The 20,564-nt window shown below is 40.3% G+C and overlaps 1 protein-coding gene across 1 annotated transcript; it reads right to left on the bottom strand.

The window, feature by feature from the left end:
- Positions 1–2,219: 2,219 nt before the first annotated feature.
- On the bottom strand, positions 2,220–19,633 carry zpld1a (zona pellucida-like domain containing 1a). The gene is made up of 10 exons (XM_038709002.1): positions 19,467–19,633; positions 18,941–19,161; positions 18,247–18,428; positions 17,266–17,338; positions 16,763–16,860; positions 6,819–6,899; positions 6,554–6,725; positions 4,136–4,238; positions 3,709–3,759; positions 2,220–3,224 (listed from the first exon to the last, which is right to left on the bottom strand). Exons 1-10 carry the CDS (start codon positions 19,570–19,572, stop codon positions 3,061–3,063), a joined length of 1,251 nt encoding a protein of 416 aa, XP_038564930.1. The 5' UTR covers positions 19,573–19,633; the 3' UTR covers positions 2,220–3,060.
- Between the last annotated feature and the right edge of the window lie 931 nt (positions 19,634–20,564).

Raw genomic sequence — 20,564 nt, 5'->3', positions numbered from 1 at the left:
TTCATTGCAAGTGTAAAAGGCAGACTGTGTGACTGTTATATTATTATATATTCTAACATTAGATTATTAATACTCATGCATTAATGTAAAAGCAGGATTTTACTGTTTGTTAAGGTGGAGCTCATTTTGAACTATTGTGTATTGGACTGCAACCAATTAAAGAGGTGGTATTATGCTCATTTTCAGGTTCAAAATCCTATTTAGGGGTTGTACCAGAACAGGTTTACGTAGTTTAATTTTCAAAAAACACCATATTTGTTGTCATACTGCACATTGCTGCAGCCTCTTTCCACCCTGTGTTGAAGGCTTTGTTTTAGCTACGGAGTGATACATCTTGCCTCTAAATGAACTTTGTTGGGAGTTGCACATGCTCAGTTACTAGTTAAGGACTACTAGCCAATCAGAAGCAGAGAAAGGCGGGTCAGAGAAGCAAACATGGCTTTGTTTCAGCTGTACATGTTGCCTACCAGCTTGGCTGAGGCAAGAGTTAAAGAGAGCAAGAGATAAAGTTTTAACTGAGCTCTGTCAAGATTAACAATGTTTTAGCTATATGAACCACAAATGTAGACAGCGTCTATCTGAGCCATAGAAATAATGTTACCTTGACAATCGGACTAATAACATATACGTTATAATTAACTTCTGAATCGCTAAAATGCTACATTAAACTGTGATACAGGGGTCTGGAAACAGGCTTGAAACCCTAATGTTAACGTTATCATTCTCATGATAGGGTTATGCACACTAACTACACACATAAATTTCATTTAATGTAATTTATTAGGATCCCAATTAGCTGTAGCCAAAGCAACAGCTATGAATAGCACTACCAATGATCATGCTGATTTATACCGAACGCCTCGGTATAATTTACCATATAAAGGGACCTAAAGCTCCTTATTGTTACAGACAATGTTCACTAAGCTAACCTTGCTAGTACAACAAGGGGAGGTAAAGTGGCCATACATTGTTAACATTTCGTTCATAAAACACAGTGGAATAACATTTGAATGAGACACTTGGCTAACCTCTTCTCTATCGTGCCCACAGTCTGTATGTCCTATTACCACTCTGCCACTAAGTACCTGTTCTTGCCCCTGCCAATAATCCCGACCTGTAAAGATCCCATGATGCATCAAGAAACTTGAAATTGACTGCTGTGTGCTGTAAATTAGATCATTTGCTCACGGCAATCTACTGTATTATGGAGAAACAGTACTGTGATTTCTACATTAACATTACATTATCGGTTACTGTGATTTTCTACATGACATGTTTAGCATCTACAAGTTAATCAACTGTAACTATGAATAATTTTATCCTATAATTGCTGTGAAGTGTAACTGGAATTTTTGAATGCAATGCCAATTGACACATCTTGTTGTTTAGGTAAAAAGGACCTGTTGGTTTACCACCTCTCATGTCAGTTGGGCTTTTTGGTCATGTATGTGTCCAGGGTTCCAGTTATAATAATCTCAGCTTTGTGGGGGTCGCTAATATAGGCTACTACCTAATGTTACCAAACACACACACAGCTGTAGGCCTACTTTGCTCAAGGAGAGACCGCATTATGGTAATATTAAAGTGTTATTATTTTACGCACTGTTTGTCGCCAGCACACAGTAGCAAGCATATTATCATAGCACTGTACAAATTGGAGAATGCATCAAAAAGCCAATAATACCAAACAAATAAGCTGCAGTCAATACAGAGTAATACAGTAGGCTACAATACAAGTGAGTTTATTTTCGCGGGTCGCGGTCTCAACCTGTTCAGTCAAAACTTGTGCCCACATAGTAGCTGATGGTGGAGAAGTGCGTAGCCATCCTGTCAGTCATGCGATGCTTGATAATAATAGTAGTACCAATTACTATGAAAAATACATTATTTGTGTTTCTAAATAATGGTTGTTGATAAATGAATTAGAGACCCCCACAGATGCATGATTTTACTGCTTCCATGGGAGCTCAGACCCTCCTTAGGGGAACTGAGCTCCCACGTAACTCGAACCCTGTATATGTCATTTGTAAGTCAATCAAGGCATCTGTCCCATATAATGTTATTTGCTAGATTGATGGAAATAGGATATTTCTTTTTTACAATTTTTTTTCCTGAAGAATCTTGCGTCGCCCTGTTGTCATTGACTGAAATTCTCCAGTCGAGTTTATGAGGAGATTCATTGTATCTTTAGAAACATGACACCAGGCATGTTTTAATCATAAGTCAAAGTGCAATATTTGCAATAAGCACAATTGTACATAATTTGCACATTTCAGGAGTAGATCATCGATGGCATTTTAGAACACATTTTGGGAAAGTTATACACAATTACATTGGGTTCATGTACAAATTAAACTTAAACAAGTTTATTGCTGCCATACTGCATGAAAAATTTAAAGTGAGAAAGTGAACTACATATTTAGGGATAACAGACCTATCAATTGATTAATCATAAGACTATCGGTCTAATATATAGCAATATTAATAAATTAAAGATTATTATTATTATATCAATGTCATTTTAAAAGTTAGATTTTATGCAAAGAAAACTTAAGCTTAATGACCAAGCTTTTGGTTAGCTCACTTATTCACTTAATCAACTTAACTTTACACAGAAGAGTTTCCCTCAGTCTCTCAAGTTATATTTTCAATTAACTGGTCTTATATTTTGGCCTCTTAGCAGGAAATGCAAGTTTTACCAGCAGATTATGAGATATTATAATGTAATAAGCTTTGAAATTGATCCTATACATACCCTGCAATTGAAAGCTGTATAGCTGAGGTATTGAATTAAGTTATGAGTATCCCCACTATGTGGGTCAAAGCTGCATGACAAATGATCACATGCAGGTTGAGGCCTAGCCTGCCACTTATTGAAACGCTATGTACAGAACGACATATAAAAATTCCTGCTTTACTTCTACACTAATGCACATCGACATTTAGCTTTTATACTCCCGTAAAATCACTACATGCACAATCATGTCACAGCTGTTGTTTGCCTCTTGCTTAGTATTGTGGGTTGTGGAGGAGTGTCTGCAGTAAGTTGGGTTGAGGCGATCAGTTGAAGGCTGGGTTGCGAACTCCAGACAGGGTGCTGACAGGAGTGCTCTTGCCTTTGAGGAGGGTGAGGGAGAAGATGAAGAAGCAAGCGCTCATGACGCCCAGGATGATCATGCCTGAGATGAGCGCACTTGTCACTGTGTTTATCTGAAACACTGGAGCTTTGAGATGGGCTGGAGCAGGACAAACACAAAGAAACAATCAGATGTGTTCATATTTCAACCACCTATCAATAATTGCTCTTAAATTCACCCTGAATGCAAAATGCCCCATTCAAAGACATATTGGTGAAGCACTGAGCAATTCTCAGTCCAATCTATTTGTTGGTTTGTTTTTCTTGTTCCTAAGAAAAATTACACAGCTTTTAATGTTGCGCTGAGACATGTCCAGTTCATAAATACAAAAATCAGATGGAGGGAAAAGGGCACTTCATCACAGGATAAGGTAGGTAAAAGATATATAACATAGTGTAGATAAGTATGAGTCTGAGACTAAGACTTACCCCTGCGACCCTGTACGCAGGATAAGTGTTTGACAATGGATGGATGGACTGTGACTTACCTTTAATTTGAAAGGCTTTTCATTTGAAATGGCTTTCATATAATGAAAGGCAATACTACATTTAAATGTGTCATTCCCCTCTACTGAGTAAATGTGAGGGCTTACCCAGCTGAGAGTTGTTGGTTGGCGTTTCATCTGTGAAAAAAAATTAAAAGGCATTTAAGGGAAACAGCAATACATTGTATTCAGTATACTTGTTTTCTTGTACAGCACATGAGTCAACTACCAACAGTATGCCTTCAGGCACTCTCTGACTATGTAGGTCGCCCAGATAAGTTCTCATCATCAGTCATCATCCCAGTGTCAGACCTTGATTTGACACACTTTTTAATACATCCAGTCTGGTTGAACAGCTTGTGGAGCAGTTACAAATCACAGCAAAGAAGAAGAATGTGACAGTATGAAAGAATGGAAAGAGACGTATTGTGTTTCAGGTGGGAAGAAAAGGTTCTTCCTCAGAAACAGGATGCTAAGGAAAAGGAATAACAGAGGAAGAGGAGTGTTATTGTACCACTCCGAGTGATGATAGGCCCGGCAGTCAGGACGGCGTTCCCAGATGCAACGTTTGATTCCTTTCCCTCTGAGACATCTCTCTTTTTCCTGCTGCCACAGATCTATGAAAAATAGCAAAGAGAGATATGGTAGCAGAATGAAACCCCCCTGATGAGTGCCACTTTCTCATCATAAGGAATTCAGGAGATACACACTGGATGTCCCATTAATGTTGCCTTTTTATAATTTTTGCGCTTTTCTAGGGTACATTGTAATTTGAGATATTATGTATAAATGTTTTGATTTTAAAATAAAAAAACACTGGATGTGTCTCATGGTGATTTGAATCAATATCCTACAGTATAACACTATAATGTATTATTCTCCATTTGACTACTATTTAGTGATTTAGAATTTAAAATAATGGAAGCAGAGTGAGGGAACAGAACAGTGTGAGAGCAGCCAATACTGACTGAAGGAAGGAACCTTGCCTGATTACCTGTTATGTCATGAAGCGGCTCTGGCCTGACCACTGTCAAAGGCCCCAAAAAAGGATTGAAAAGCAGGAACCTAACCTGGAGGAATATACATGACCTGGGGTCTCATTTATGAAACTGTGTGTAGAAACCTCACTAAAAGTGTACGTGTGCCCAAAAGCCAAAAATGGCGTACGCCAAAAAATATTTTGACTTATAAAACCATGCATACGCACACTTGTAAGCAAGTTCCCTTTATAAATCACAATCAACTTAAATGTGGCGCATATGAAGGAGCTCAATGTCCGATTCTTTAAACGCCCATAGTTGCCTATAAATGGTCAATGCTCATTAATATTAATACATACTGACTGCAGGAACAAAAGGAGGCAAATTCTGACAGAGAAGCTACAAAACGAGATTTAACTCAGTGTGACACTGACGTTCTTTTTGGTGAAGCTGAAGCAAGTTGTTTGGTGGGTAAAAAAACGCACTTTCATGCAACGCTTGTTCACCGGAAGGAAAGTGGGCACCGGAGCTCCACCCCTTTATAACCGATCTGCAGGAAGGGGCATCCCTCTTGAGTAGTGACGTCACTGGCTGGAGGGGGACACACACACGCAAGACAGGATGACCCAGGTACTAATTTGGATCCCCCGTTTTAAAAGAGAGTAAACCAAATGCATTCCACCTTTGTTTAAACATGTATTTAGGCTACACAAACACTCCACTCCCTTAACAAGGCTGGCGATGAGTTAACAAAATAGCCTGTGACTTGTTGTAAATGACATAAAATAGTGTTATTTCTCCATAATGTGTTTTTACAAGCAGTGCATCAAATCCACACACTGCGCTCAGCGTTTGGCTCGATAAGGAAATGAACATGTGATAACAATATATGAAACTCTGCTCTTGTATTTGCTTGATTGACGCATTGAAAACGACATCAATTTAAATATAATTTGTCCCCCTGTTCACCTTATTTATGAGAATACATTTCAATGCATGCATGTAGGCCTATTAATTAATATGAATCCTGATTAAACTGTCCAACATATTTGAGGTGTTCTATTGCAGGAACAGATATCTCTGTTTGTGTTTATCATCTCCAGTCATGGTTCTTTTTGTGCGCCGCAAATGATCTTAAATTATGTTTTTTTATTGCACACTTCAGGGAAAAATCAATCAAATGAGTGTATGATTATTTAGAAAGGCTTTAAACCTATACTACTCAGAGGTAATATTTCGATATATTTTACACAGTAGTAGGCCTATTCATTTCAATCAGTTTCATCCTTCTGCCATGTGAGTCGCTGTTTCTCATTTCTCCTCTTTATGTGCGTACGCATGGTTCAAATTTTACTTACAGTATGCACATTTTCCCATCAAGTTTGTTTTTTATAGATCACAACCTTTGCTTGGGAAGTGGTACGCATGTTTCCAGTACGCAGCGTTTATAAATGAGACCCCAGCTCTGTAACAACATCTTGCAAGTATATAAGCTTTTACACATTTTTCTTTATGATCCACAGGAATGTGTATTTTTGGTTTAAGTTGAGTTTGTTTTTTGGCAATAATGTCAATTTACATTGTGAAGAATTACCATCAAATATTATTGTGTGATGATGTATGGACAGCCTGGCATTCTGTTTTAGTAATTGATGTGTATGGTTATTGGTGGAGGAAGAGGTTTTCAGAGCCTTTATTTAAGTACCAATTCAATAATGCAGAAAACTAGTACCTCAAAATTAAACTTAAGAACCGTAGTTGAGTAATTGTACTTCCACCACTGATTATATGTATGAGTGAATGTTTGAAAGCTGAGCAGATGAATCCAGGTGAAACTTGGAGTCGCTTCGTTGCATGCTTCACTCATGAAATGAATCAGTGTAGAAAGGTTTAAAGTATTTCTCCTAATATTTTGTCATGTTATGTGTAAAAGTATAATTTGTTAGCCTCACTGGCATGAGCATTGGACAGTCATCTGCTCGACACAGCTTGGTGACACAGTGCAGGAATACGGTGGACATCTTCTGGTTCTTGTGCTTTACAAAGCGGAATACTTCAAAGGCAAAGCGGCCCATTTGGCTCTTCCCATTTTCAAAGACGGTGGTCTGGGGGTCTTTTTCACAGCTGTCTCAAGGAGAGAAAATTAAAAAGTATTATTAGAAAGGATAGCAAGAGAAACTAAAGACAATCATAGATCTGCTTTCAAATTTGAGTTACCTAAAGAAAAGATCATAGCGGAGGTCATCGTTAGGGTTTCCAGAGGGTGTGGTGTAACAGTAGTCCATTAGAATGTTCCATCTATTTAACATTAAGGATTAGTAAATTCAGATTTCAGGGACTTAAATGCAAATGCGGTCATGTAGATGTAAAGGGCTACTCATTCACTTTGGTGGCACATTACTTCCCTTTCCTGGTAGGTAAATAGAAGATTGTTACCAAATGGTCTTTGTCTTTTCAATAACTAGAACTATCATGTGACATTTACAACCTTGTCTCCTTGAAATTACAAAGATATACTACTAATTTGTTTTCCCAATAATATTTTGCAGGGACATTTCATTGCTACCTGGATTATGTTCTCGGGTAATGTTTTTCTACTGTAGGAAGCATTACATTTATATACCGCTAGTGAGTTATAGGGAAATGGTCAGGCTGGATGGTGGTCGCACAAAGTGCAGGACTATGACACCAGAGACTGTTCACATTTTGAGTCCTGCTTGTTATTAGGCACTTTAGTTAAGGTTAGGAAAGATGGTGGTTTTGGTTAAATGTTAATGAAGCACATACTGTGTCTTATAGCTACATCTGAGTATTTTAATATTTAAAGTCCCTCCGTAGACAAAAATGTGTTTTGCTTATTGTTCACTTGGATGTTTGAGCTTTACTTTGCAGAACGTATCAGTCTCTCCAGGATTTCATGATGTTGCAATCACAACTATTAACACAAATTAAACAAATCCCAGTGAATTCAGCACAACTTGCAATTTTGACCAATCACCGCAACTTTTCGCAGTTTCCTGCACAACGTTGTCATACATCAGCTCGTCATTGCAGCAGACATGTGCCATACCACATTTGCCGTCAAAAAAAAAAAGCTGTGAAAAAGAGTATCAACCTTCATTACCAAAGCAGAGGGTAAACTGTTTTGCAAAACATGCAGTATTGTGGTTGAACATAAATAAATCGTGATTGACACACAGAGTGGCAGAAACACACGGAGACGATACATATCACTGAGACACAGGCTGTTGCAGCCCGGTCAGCTGCAAGTGCTGACTGAATTAAGGTAAGCTGGTTTAAATGTGCAATGCTAAGGTTATGAGTTTAATTATTTAACTCTAATTCTAAAGTAAAATTAAAGCTGCAAGCAGCGTTGGGCGGGCCCTTGCACGTGTAGCACGTCAGGGTGTGAGAGGGCCACGTTGCATATTCTGGATCTTTGCCGGCGCGGCTGTGAATATGCTACATGCTTCGGACGCTGCATGAAGGTGTTATATGTCACTTCCTGTGTCCCCTTTGTAGCGCTACGTAGCAGTTGGCACTATTAATATTGGCGTGTTGATGTGTTCGGGGCGGGACAGTTATCAAGCAAGTAAAGTTTTGTTCAGATGTGAGCATGTACACTGAAGTTACAACAACTTCCTGTGTCATGGCGAAGAGTTGATATTTGACGCCACGCCACGGACTCGCCCATTGACGAAAACTCACAGATAGCACAATATTTCATTGTCAATGCCTCTAGAATGCATGGTGCAAAATGTAAGTCGATCCGATTAATTCCCTAGGAGGAGTTCGTTAAAGTACGGAGTGTGTATATCATCCAAAAATGACCATAAAATTCAAAATGGCTGACTTCCTGTTGGGTTTGGAGCATAGCTCCAAGAGGTTTTTTGGTACGTCTGGACATGATACATGTGCCACAGAAGTTTCATACATGTAGGTCAAACGTGCGGCGGGGGCTGCTTCGTTAAAGGTCACTTCCTGTTGCCAGCAGGTGGTGCTATGAGTGTGGGTGAATATTGGCATGTGGATGTGTTCAGGGCGCGACTCTTATTATACGTGTAAAATGTGGTGCAGATGTGAGGATGTAGACTAGTGTTTCTCAGCGGGGGTGGTACTGACCCCCAGGGGGCGTTCATGAGTACGATGGGGGGCGCTGGAAGCAATATTTTGGAAGGGGGGCGCTGAGCTGCTTTTGGGGGGCGTTTGTTAGTTGGAAATTCTAAGGCGAGTTTACATTTGAGATTCACAACAATACGAGTTCAAACTTCAAACTACTTGCAAAAAACTGTGGTCTGCAACAGTAAAACCTGCCAGATTTGTCCACTGCAACTGGACGAGACGGTGTATTTTTTCTCCGTCAGCTACTTGTGGTGCAGCTTTGTGCTGCCTTCACGAGAACGGGAAGTCAGAGTATCATCTTTAAAATTTTACCCACATGGCGTTTACTGTGTAAACTCTGGAAAATTGACGTTCTCTTTCTTTGTGGAAAAGTGTTTATTTCTCTGAGGAATACACCGTGAACGTCTTGTTATCTCAGTGGTTACACATTTACAAAAGGGATCTTCTGCTGTCGGACTTCCTGAAAGCAACTTCTCTGCGACACCAGCGAGTGACGTCGACCCTCCTCGCGCTGTGAGTCGCAGACAGTTTGTGCCAAAGCAGATATATAATGCAGTTTCAGTAGGCTATAAAAATGTGAAGTTAAAAACTGAAGCCCTGTCTTGCTCTGTTGGGGATTGTAAGCGGCACTTTATCAGAGGTGCTGAAGTTAACGTGTGTGGAATTATTCCACAGTCTGATCACAGCTAAGTGTTGTTGGTTAGTTTCGTATTCCCCGGCATGAGCACCTCCTAATCATGTGTGTTGACTCAGCAGGGATGATATTAAATAAGTTGATAAATATTTAAAAGCAATAAGAATGTCTGACAGCCTCACTCGATTATATTCTATTATAATTATATATTTTGAATTGTCACTATTGGAACTAGCGAGCCATTTTTCCATGCCCAAGTGGGAAACCCATAAAATACGAAATTTTTCGCTGCGTCTGAATTATGTGCAAAGTTTGGTGAGTCATTTTGCAGAAAAAAAAATTCCTTCAGTTTCAATAGGGACCTCGCACTGCTCATGCTCGGGCCCTAAAAATTTCTTCAGTTCCAATAGGGACCTCACATGTTTCATGCTTGGACCCTAAAAAAAATCCCTTCAGTTTGAATAGGGACCTCGCACAGTTCGTGCTCAGGCCCTAAAAACAAACATATCTACCATGCAGTTTTCACTTAACCTCACAATTTTTTAGAAAAGCTGCCGCAAAATCAGGGATTTTTGACCGCAACAATAACAAAAAAGGCCTACGAAATCCTGGAGGGACTTCGGTATGCAGTAGTGGATCTTTAACCAAGAACCAAAACTCTCCCTAACTTTAAACCTAGGCTTGGTGAGTTTGGAGAAACTAGCAAGAGAGAGCTAGATTTTGAAAGTATCCAATTAAAAAAATCCTACCCGCTCCCTCCAAAACCCCTCCATAAAAACACATTTGTTTGCATTTAGAAAGACCGACAATATACAAATTTTAAAACAACCTCTACAATTCAGTGCAAACTGAATATGTTGTTGGCATCATTAAGTTCATACACCATATAGCTATGTGAAGTTGTAATCAATTAACACTATCGGCAGTGGAAATTAAACTCATGTCTGGCACCATAAGTGCTGCTTTGAAGACAGACACTCTACCAAGTGAACTCACCACTCTTCCTATAATGGTCACAATTTGATGTTTTGTTGATGGAAAAGTGCATTTGCCTTAAAAAGAAAGTTTTTCAACTCATTTTAGTATTTTTAATTAGAGCTTGAGTTAAAATATACATCAGTAGCTGAGCATAAAAATATAAATCACAGGAGTCAATCAGACCAAGAGTGTGGGTTACCTATCAATTTAGGTTTAAATCTAAAAAACTAAACCTCCATTGAGGGAGATGTTGCATTTTGAGAGAAAAAGACTTGATTCTTATGATTATGTGCTTATGGAGATGAATCTGTGTGACTAGTCATGTGACATACTGATGAAATCTCCAAAAATCTGTTAAACCTTTCACTTTGGAAGTAAATATCTCTAAATTAAACAGATTTAGCAGGTACAACTTGGAAAGATCAACATATTTTCAGTAGTTTTAAGCTTAATTGGAGTCTGTAGCTGCACATATGCCATATTAGTAAGCTTTTACAGTTGAGTAGGTTGGAAAAAAGTTGAGTTTCTAATCGTACATTCTTTTAAAATGCATAAAAATATTAATATAACATCAACCATTACAGATATCAGCAATAAAAATAATAGCACACAGCTCATGAAAAATATGTCCAATTTGAAGTTGAAACAAGGTTTGTAGGACAAACGGTACAGGAGGAGATAGATGCCAAAAAACGGCATATATATTTTAAACATGTAGAAAAAAGTGAGAGAGCTGCAGCTCTCTGTTGGATATGGATGGTGAGGGTTAGGGTTCAGTCAGGGTTAGGGTTAGCCAATCAGAGGCAGAGGAGAGTACAGGGTTAAGTAAAGCTGGTGTTCGTCAAATAAGAGTTGAAAAAGAATAACGCTAGGTCAGTAGGCAGGTAGGTAAGTAGACAGACAGTTAGGCCAGCCAATCATTTATTTCATTTGGTCAAAATCAATTTACGACTGGCAAGTCTTATATCTTAATTAACAATATTTTATCATTCCATATTTGGTATAATAAGAACAAATGTAGTTGTTAAAAATTTGTGGTATATAAACATCATTTCAAAGAGACAGGATTGGACATTGGAGTAGACTGACTTAATATATCACTGGTGACTATGGAGGTAAGGTTAACAATAAGCCTAACTCACAAAACATGTATAGTCCTTTTGTTCACACCCTCCCTTCAGGCAAAGTCCCTTCTCCACCCACCATCAGCCAAAAAGACAAGATCAGATGACCACAAGACAAAGACTTCACATAGTTAAATCACAGTCATCTTAAAACCAAATGGGAGATGTCTGTCTGCCTGAAGCAAAAATATTTAGAAGTAATAACAAAATGCAGTCATAATCCAGTCCAATTAATTACATTATTTCAAGCCCAGATGGGGAGGAGAGCAGGGCATTAATATCCAGAGAAAGCAACATTCACTAGTCAGGAAATACATGTTTAGTTCATGAAAGCTCTCTGACATAGTTGAGACTGACATAGAAAAGACCAGCAGTGATTTTCATAATTTGTGAGAAGTTAAGGTACTTCCTACTCTGGGTAATAAAATCTTTCAGATTTCAAGTCTGGCTGCATTTCTCATTGAAACAGTAATTCTTAAACATCATATATAAGAAATTAGGAACATTCAACTTTCTCTTCTGGAACGTGATCTGGCATCACGTCAAAAGAGACAAGGTCAAATAATAACTTTATTGTCAGACTAATGCGTTTCAGCTTGTGTCAGGGTCATCAGAGTTATCATAATAATGTTGTTCTTCATATTACAAGTAAGGATGGGGATGGTTAAGTTTTATTAATATTGATATCATTAGAATCAGAATCAGAAGAATCAGAAGGAGCTTTATTGCCAAGTAGTGTTTTACACATACGGGGAATTTGCTGTGGTGATAAGGTGCTACACTTAGATAAACATACAGTCAACATAAATAAATGTAGAAATATATAAATATGGAATGGAAATATACAACAAACAAAGATCAACAATCGACAACAAATATGTGTCAGTGGGGGACCTGGGCCTTGTTAATGAGGCTAACAGCATACCAGATGGTAATGGAGGAGGTGAGGATGGACTCAATGATAGCGGTGTAGAAGTGCACCATCATTGTCTTTGGCAGGCTGAACTTCTTCAGCTGCCGCAGGAAGTACATCCTCTGCTGGGCCTTCTTAGTGAGGGAGGTGATGTTCAGCTCCCACTTGAGGCCCAGGAAGCGGAAGGAGTCCACCGTGGGGAGTCACACAGGATGATGGGGGAGGGTGGGGCTGGGCTCTTACTGAAGTCCATGACCATCTCCATGGTCTTCAGAGTGTTAAGCTCCAGACTGTTCTGGCTGAACCAGGTCACCAGATGGTTGATCTCCCACCTGTAGGCGGACTCATCCCCACCAGAGATGAGCCCAATGAGGGTGGTGTCATCCGAAAACTTCAGGAGCTTGACAGACTGGTGACTGGGGGTGCAGCTGTTGGTGTACAGGGAGAAGAGAACGGGGGAAGAACGTAGCCTTGAGGGGATCCGGTGCTGATGGTCCTGGAATCAGAGACATGTTTTCCCAGCTTCATGTCCTGTCCGTCAGGCACATTCAGCTGAGAGAGCTTGTCCTGCAGCAGGGTTGGGATGATGGTGTCAAAAGCAGAGCTGAAATCCACAAACAGGATCCTGGCGTAGGTTCCTGGTGAGTCCAGGTGCTGGAGGATGTAGTGAAGGGCCATGTTTACTGCATCATCTACAGACCTGTTGGCTCTGTAGGTGAACTGCAGGGGGTCCAGGAGTGGGTCTGTAATGGATTTTAGGTGGGACAACACAAGGTGTTCAAAGGACTTCATAACTACAGAGGTCAGGGTGACGGGTCTGAAATCGTTTAGTCCAGTGGTCCTTGGTTTCTTGGGGACAGTGATGATGGTGGAGGCTTTGAAGCAGGCTGGCACATGGCATGTCTCCAGTGAGGTGTTAAAAATGTCTGTGAACACTGGCAACAGCTGATCAGCACAGTGCTTCAGGATGGATGGGGAGACAGAGTCCGGCCCAGCTGCTTTGTGGGGGTTTCTGCCTCCTAAAAATACCGTTGACTTCCCTCTCTGTGATGGAGAGGAGGGGAGGGGGTGGAGCTGGCCAGCTCTGAGGAGAGGCGGGAAGATGTGGTGGACTGAGGCTGAAGCTGAGCGGAGGAGTCACGGGGGATGGTGTCTTTCAAAGCGGCAGTAGAACTGGTTCAGCTCATTTGCCAGGCGAGAATCGTTTATGGAGTGGGGGACTTTGGGTTTATAGTTTGTGATCTGTCTGAACCCCCTCCAGACAGAAGTGGCGTCGTTTGCAGAGAACTGGTTCTTTAGTCTCTCTGCGTACAGTCGTTTAGCTTCTCGCACCTCCTCGCTAAACCTGTACTTTAACGTCCTGCACCCGGCCCTGTCACCACTCCTAAATGCCTCCTCCTTTTCCAATCTCAGCTGACTGAGCTTAGCTGTGAACCAGGGTTTGTCCTTGTTATAACTCACCCTGGTGTGTGTTGGAATGCAGCTGTCCTCACAGAAGCTGCTGTAGGACTTCACAGCCTCTGTAAACTCATTCAGATTGTTGGTAGCAGTCCTGAAAACATCCCAGTCAGTGCAGTCCAAACATGCCTGGAGGTCCTCAACAGCTTCACTGGTCCACTTCTTTGATGTCTTCACTACAGGTTTACAGAGCTTTAGTTTTTGCCTGTAAGCAGGAATCGGATGGACCATCACGTGATCAGAGTGTCCCAGTGGAGCGCGTGTGACGGCGTGATAGGCACTGCTAACTGTGGTGTAGCAGTGATCCAAAGGGGTTCTTGGTTGAGATTTCCCATGTTAAAGTCACCGAGAACAATAACAAGGGAGTCCGGGTTTGTCTGCTCCACACACAGTATCTGGTCAGCCAGCACGCTCTGTGCGTCGTGCACGCTTGCGTGCGGTGAGATGTAAACACCGACCAGAGTGAATGAAACAAACTCACGGGGGGAGTAAAATGGTTTACAGTTAATGATTCCAGGAGAACAGTGATGCTGAATCACTGTCACGTCGCTACACCAGCCATTGTTAATATAAAAACAGACACCTCCACCTTTTGTTTTGCCGGAGAGTTCTGTGTCACGGTCCGCTCTGTACAGTTGGAAGGCAGCCTGCGCGGAGTCCAGTATCAGCTCACACAGCCACGTCTCCGTGAAGCACAGAACAGAAGATGAATAAAAGTCTCTGTTTTTCCCCACCAGAAGCTGAAGTTCGTCCAGTTTGTTGCACAGTGAGCGCACGTTGGAGAGAAATATTGCCGGTAGCGGTGTGCAGAGTCCCGGCCGGTGAAGACGCACAAGTGATCCGGCTCTTTTTCCTCTTCTGCGGCGCTTCACAGCGTGAACGACAGCGAGAGAGCCCTTCACCAAAATGTCCAATAATTCCACTTATGACGCAAGAAAAGTGGGAATTAAATTCACTGGAGTTGTTCCCCTGATGTTCATGAGCTCCTTCCTGGTGAAAGAGCACCGGGAATCACAGCCGAAAACTGAATTAACATACAAAAACAAAACAAAACAAAGCGCACCTAACACCGAGGCAGCTATACTCAACGCCATCTTGGATATTTGGATATTATTGAGACTGCTTAACAAGCCGAGTCTTTATCGATACCACCATCGATACTAGTCTATTATTTGGTGACGGTTATTTGGTAAGACTAGACCCAACAGTCGAAAGTACTGCAACTGTTGTTCTTTGACATTGCCCGCCACGTACAAGAAATTAAGTCGGAACATAAATGGCATAAATTTCACTTACTCCTGATCTTTGGCTTAAGTAAAATTAAGCCAATCCTTTGAATCCTTTGCATGTTCAGCCATCTGAGCAAGCAACCAACTGACCAAATGAGAAATGAAGCGAACGAGGGTGTGAAGTAGGCCTGCACAGTATGAGGAAAATCTGCGATAACATCGTTATATATTGAGATGATGATATCACTTGCCATAAATAAACAAATATTGAAGTTTGTTAGCTGCCTGGTTGATTTCAAATTCATTATAGGGTTAAAATTTTAAATTAACTAAAGGTTGTTTCTAGAGCAGCAGCATTAAAGTTTACAACAGCAAAGTCACTATATAAACCCAATATCTGACATCAAAATACTGAGTGACATTTAGAAAGAATGAAGAACTCAGACATCAGTCAGAATCAGTCCCTCCTCTTGTCTTCCTCCTCTCTCTACTGCTAACTGCCTGCAGGTAACCTGGTTGATTGAGGAGCGGCTAGTTTTTACTCTGCCAGCAGCTTAGTTCCACATTTTAAGGGTACAGACTAGTCTATGTTACAGACAGACATCTTTCAATTTAGCTTGTTTGCCAAGTTAACGTTAGCTGTGCTTAGATAAAGCATGGAGGATAAGAGACTGTGGACAGAGCACAGCATTCAAATTAAGCTTTCTACATGTTTACACTACACACATGTATTGATAAAGTATTGTCTTTTTACTTGAAATGGTTTTATTGCACTTACTTACAGTAACGAGCGTAGCTGTCATCAACTCAAATAGTTTGAAGTTATCCTTCACTTTACCGTCTCCACTGCAGCCTGTCTCTACTGGCCCCTGTGTGTGTGTGTGTGTGTGTGTGTGTGTGTGTGTGTGTGTGTGTGTGTGTGTGTGTGTGTAGGAGGAGACAGAGAGCAGGCAGAGGCTGCAGCCTGATAATAAACGCCATGGACTTCAGCCTTGGGCCCGTTTAATATCAGTGCCCATCCCTAAATAACAGTAGAATTCTTAGTCATTGCGACATGACTTGACTTTCGAGACATAATGTTACATTAAAGGACCCGCTAGTCTCGATAGCAGAATTGATAAGCTTGGACCTTATTATCCAACAAAGGTTGAGGTCAAGGGCTGAATTGCCCTCATGGACAAGGGACGAAATGTCTTCTAGTATCTTCAAACAAGTCCAGTTGCCCTTGACCTCAACCTTCGTTGGATAACTATGACCTGGATGACTGAGAACCTTCCCAGACATCTTGGACCTTATTGATTTTCAGAACCGGGTATCGATCCCTAAACCTAATTACAAGAGTTGCTGGAATTTTGACCTCTTCAGACTTTTTTCTCCATGCACCTTGAAGGTAGGTGAAGTTGTGCAAGAACTTCCTACTCTGCTTTCACTTCACCAAAATATTGTTCAGTGGTGTCGTTCTTCACATTGTGCAGTAGTTAAATGTGTCATTTTACAGCCCTGTGTATTGTTCTACACAGTCTTGTACTAACCACATTATTTCCATTAAAATAAACCAACAGCTTGGCAGAAGACAAAGAATAACTAATATTCTGCCTCTGTTGAGGGGTCCAAAATAAAAACCTGTAGTTTTTGTGGTTTTGGTATAAAGTGTGTCTGCTGGTGACATATTCAGAGTGAATGGCTAGATGTTGATGGAATACCTCCTATCCAGGTTAGTAGCTTTTACAGCTGCAAACACCCGTGTCTTCAAGGTCAGTCCTGCCATGGGGATGGACAGCTGCTGAATGTATGATGAGTCCTGTACATAAATTACAGTATTTCAGCACTTCTTTCACTATTTTCTTTCATCTTGTTGGTGATATGCCCAGTTAGCATTTAGTTCTATCATTTGGTTTCCATAGAATCCCATTTACCAGTGTTTGGTTCAATGTGGCAAGTGAATGTAATGCCAGGCTTGAAATGAATGGAGGGTAAATTGAGTATAATCTTCTTCAATTATGGGATTAAAGCTAATTTGCTCCCTTCTTGAGCAGCATAAAACGGTTTCTATCTGTAGTCATTCTCAGAAATCATTGCAATTAAAGATCTAAAAGGTGCAAATTAACTTAGCTTATCATAGCTGCAAAGCTTCTTATGCTCTTTAATGCATAGCTTTGTCTCCAGTGCAACAACTTAACAGATATTTAAACTTACGGTAACTTACATTGTAAAGCAGTAGATTCAATGTGCTGATGAAAGTACCGTTGCTGTCCTTTACTGAGATTGCAGCTGCGGACCTTCAGTAAAGACAAAAAAAAGGTCACAGCTGCCAAAACGATTTAAAAAGTTGATTCCAATATTGTAGGTGACATTTGCATGTTGCTGATATAAGATATTTCCCTAAGCATATATGTTGTTTTACTTGTTGCACCTTAAAAACAGTTCTATCTCTCACTTTGCTTTATTCATCTACTGTTTATGGGTCACATACACAATATCTTTACACCATGTCTGAATCATACTATGCAGAATCTAGACAACCTTCATCATTAAATTTTCATCAAAAATCTCTAATTTCATTTGACTGTTTTTATGCATTTTAGTTACAGGAGGCAGACACAATAACTTGAACACTTAAAATATAATTTAATTATATTTAATATTATATTTAATAACATTAAACAATAGGCCACGACCTTGCAAAGCTGAGAATGTTCTAATTGTTTTGACCCTGAGACATATTGATTTAACTCAACACATATTGTGGAGTTGTCTCAGAATGCATTATACTATATACAATATTTTTTCCTTCCTGGGAGTCAAAATTTCAGAAATTCTGGACTTGTTTGTTATACTGTGTTATTATATATTGTAGCTGTTTATACTATTTTGTTCACCCATTTACAATAATTTAAAATTAAAATTTGACATTATCACAAAATACAGCCTCAGAAACACAGCATCAACAATAACTGAACAGCACACATTTTTACAAAGGCTATAATAAGTTTGCATTATACTGTACAGTTAGTCATCAAAATAATGACCTTTTCTAGTCCCACTTGATGGGCAGACCAATGAGATAATGGCACCAACAATTAGTTTAACTCATTTTAATTTATGGATTGCTGGACCTCTAAAGCTCCCCACTAGAACACTTTCAAACCTATACAGAAATGGAGGTGATCATTTGAGTGAGACTTACGAGGCCAGTTGTGTGTTGTTGACCAGATATTCCAGTGGGTAACTGCAGCTGAACTTGTACAGCAGGCCTGGCAGGTAGCTGATGATTGTGGGGGGATCCGGTGTATCTATATATCCTGATATGTTTCCAATCTGCACCAGTGATAGGTTCCCGTAAGCGTTGGGTCCTTGAGCCGTGGTGACCTGCAGTGAACAGCATAAAGTTGTTTAACACTACTGGCTTGCTAATGATTCCGTTTCATCCAGCTCAACACTCAGCAAAAACATGCTCAGCAAAGATTCACTTATAACGCCCTTAAAACTGTTTTAAGAATAATTTTTCATCCGTCATCCTGACAGCACCTTCACTGAGATAACGAGTGCTGGACTTCATTAACATGCAGCATGAACACTTCAACAATATCAAAACATGACTACAGTGAAGGAGACTGGCTAAAATAAAATATACATCTGATCTTTTTTCAGTTTCAGTCTGTATTTGTTCTGCCTGTAGTAGTAAGTATTAGAATTGTTACAAATACAAGTCGCAATGAAATGAATAAATGTCACGTTAATACTATTGGCATTCTGTTTTAATTACCTTACCTGCTATACAGTTAAAGCACAAAATCCACCCTCATCATCAACAGTGTGCAGCGTCAGTGATGACAGTAACTCTGTAAAACAATTGATTATAGCATTCCTGTTCTTCTTACCACCAGGGAATTACCACAGGACTCCAGTGTCGCCAGGCTCATACTAAAGATTACGACGGTGGGAAAGGTGTTGTTATTGATGAATCCGCGGCAGTGGGCATCTCCATGGCGACCATTGAGGGCCAGGTCAGAGTCGGTATAGCCAGAAAAGAGGACAGGGCAGAAGTTAATCTTGAGGGTGATGGTCTGCACCCCACAGTACACACTGATATCTCTCTCCGCTGCAAGACACACACATACACACACACACACACACACACACACACACACAAATGCACATGAGACATGAAAATGAATCACAAGATATTTTGTTATATAGATATATAGAAAAGAAGTGCAATTCTGGGACTACAGTCCAAAACCATTAGTTTTAGAAGGAATTGGTATGTGGACAAAAATGAAATGATCGCCTCTGAAGCTAGTTTGAGGAGAACTTTACTTTACAAAGTATATCCACATGTAAATTCCTTCCAATAATTCTGAAACAAAAAGTGTGAATCTGTGTCAGTTTCTTTGAGTTCCTCACCAGGGAAGCGGCTGTGAAAGTTGGAATCACAGTTGTACCCATTGAATTGAGCTCCACCTGATAAGGCCTTACTAAAGAGTAAAAGAATCAAAAATACATGTTCCATTTCAGCACCTGAAACAGAGCAAGAATTTGCACTTAATGTAAGAAATCCAGTCCATGCCCTTCATCTGTCACTTCAGAAAATATAACTTTAAAGGCTGAAAAAACAGAAAGTGAAATCCATCATCCATCCATCATATATAATAATAGAATAAGGTATAATTATTTTTGCTAAGAAAAATGTAAGAGAGAAAGATTTTCAGTTATCTTGTAACAGTTTTGACTTCAGAAGAACATCTCTCACATGCTTGCCAAACAGTCAAAGCAGACAAATGTCACATTGAATTATCTTTGAACACCTGCAGCTTTGACATCAAAGTAAGAAATGATGCCGGGTCATGTGCTACAGTCATTTCATGAAGTATAATGGCTTATCTCTCTGTGCTCATCTCATTGTCCTGTAAAAACCTCTTATCACGTAATCGTTGTCAGTCTCAGATATAGTCTCAGTACTGAGGACACAGCTAAATTAAAGGAGTAGTTTCACAAGGTTTGACACTTGTTGTTAATGACAGCTTGAGGTAAAAAGGCAAACCGTTGCTCTACGAAAGGTAGAACCACTCACCCTGGTTCCTGGAAGCCAGCTAGTCAGCGGTTCTCCATAAGCTTGGGACAGACGATGGAATGGTCCGTACAGCATCCCTACCTGACAACTAGAAACAAGAATCAGGAGCAGGGGGGGAAAAAGAGATCCTACACATAAGAGATTCATTATTTGAACATGTCAACAAAAAAGGGCTGTCCAGAGTGAACATGGGAAAGTCCATCAAATCTGAATGTGTTATACAAATCCTTTCACGTTCGCAGAAACATGAGCAGGTTTTGAAGTTTCCCACTCATATCCTTTCGGCCCAATCTGGCTGTGTCACTGCTCACAAATGGTTTGACGCTGCATGAGGTCCAGCTGCAGTGGGGGAGAGAATTATCTTTTCATCGCTCCAGTGGCCCTGGCCTGCTGACTGAGCTGTTCCTTTTTACCCTGGCCGGTCGGGGAGT

Source organism: Micropterus salmoides, unplaced genomic scaffold, assembly GCF_014851395.1.
Source record: "Micropterus salmoides isolate LMB-PRFRI ecotype aquatic unplaced genomic scaffold, ASM1485139v1 Ms_hic_scaffold_9, whole genome shotgun sequence".
Lineage (NCBI taxonomy): Eukaryota > Metazoa > Chordata > Actinopteri > Centrarchiformes > Centrarchidae > Micropterus > Micropterus salmoides.
The sequence above is the reverse complement of the archived record's forward strand: the minus strand, read 5'-3'. Positions and strand labels throughout refer to the sequence as shown.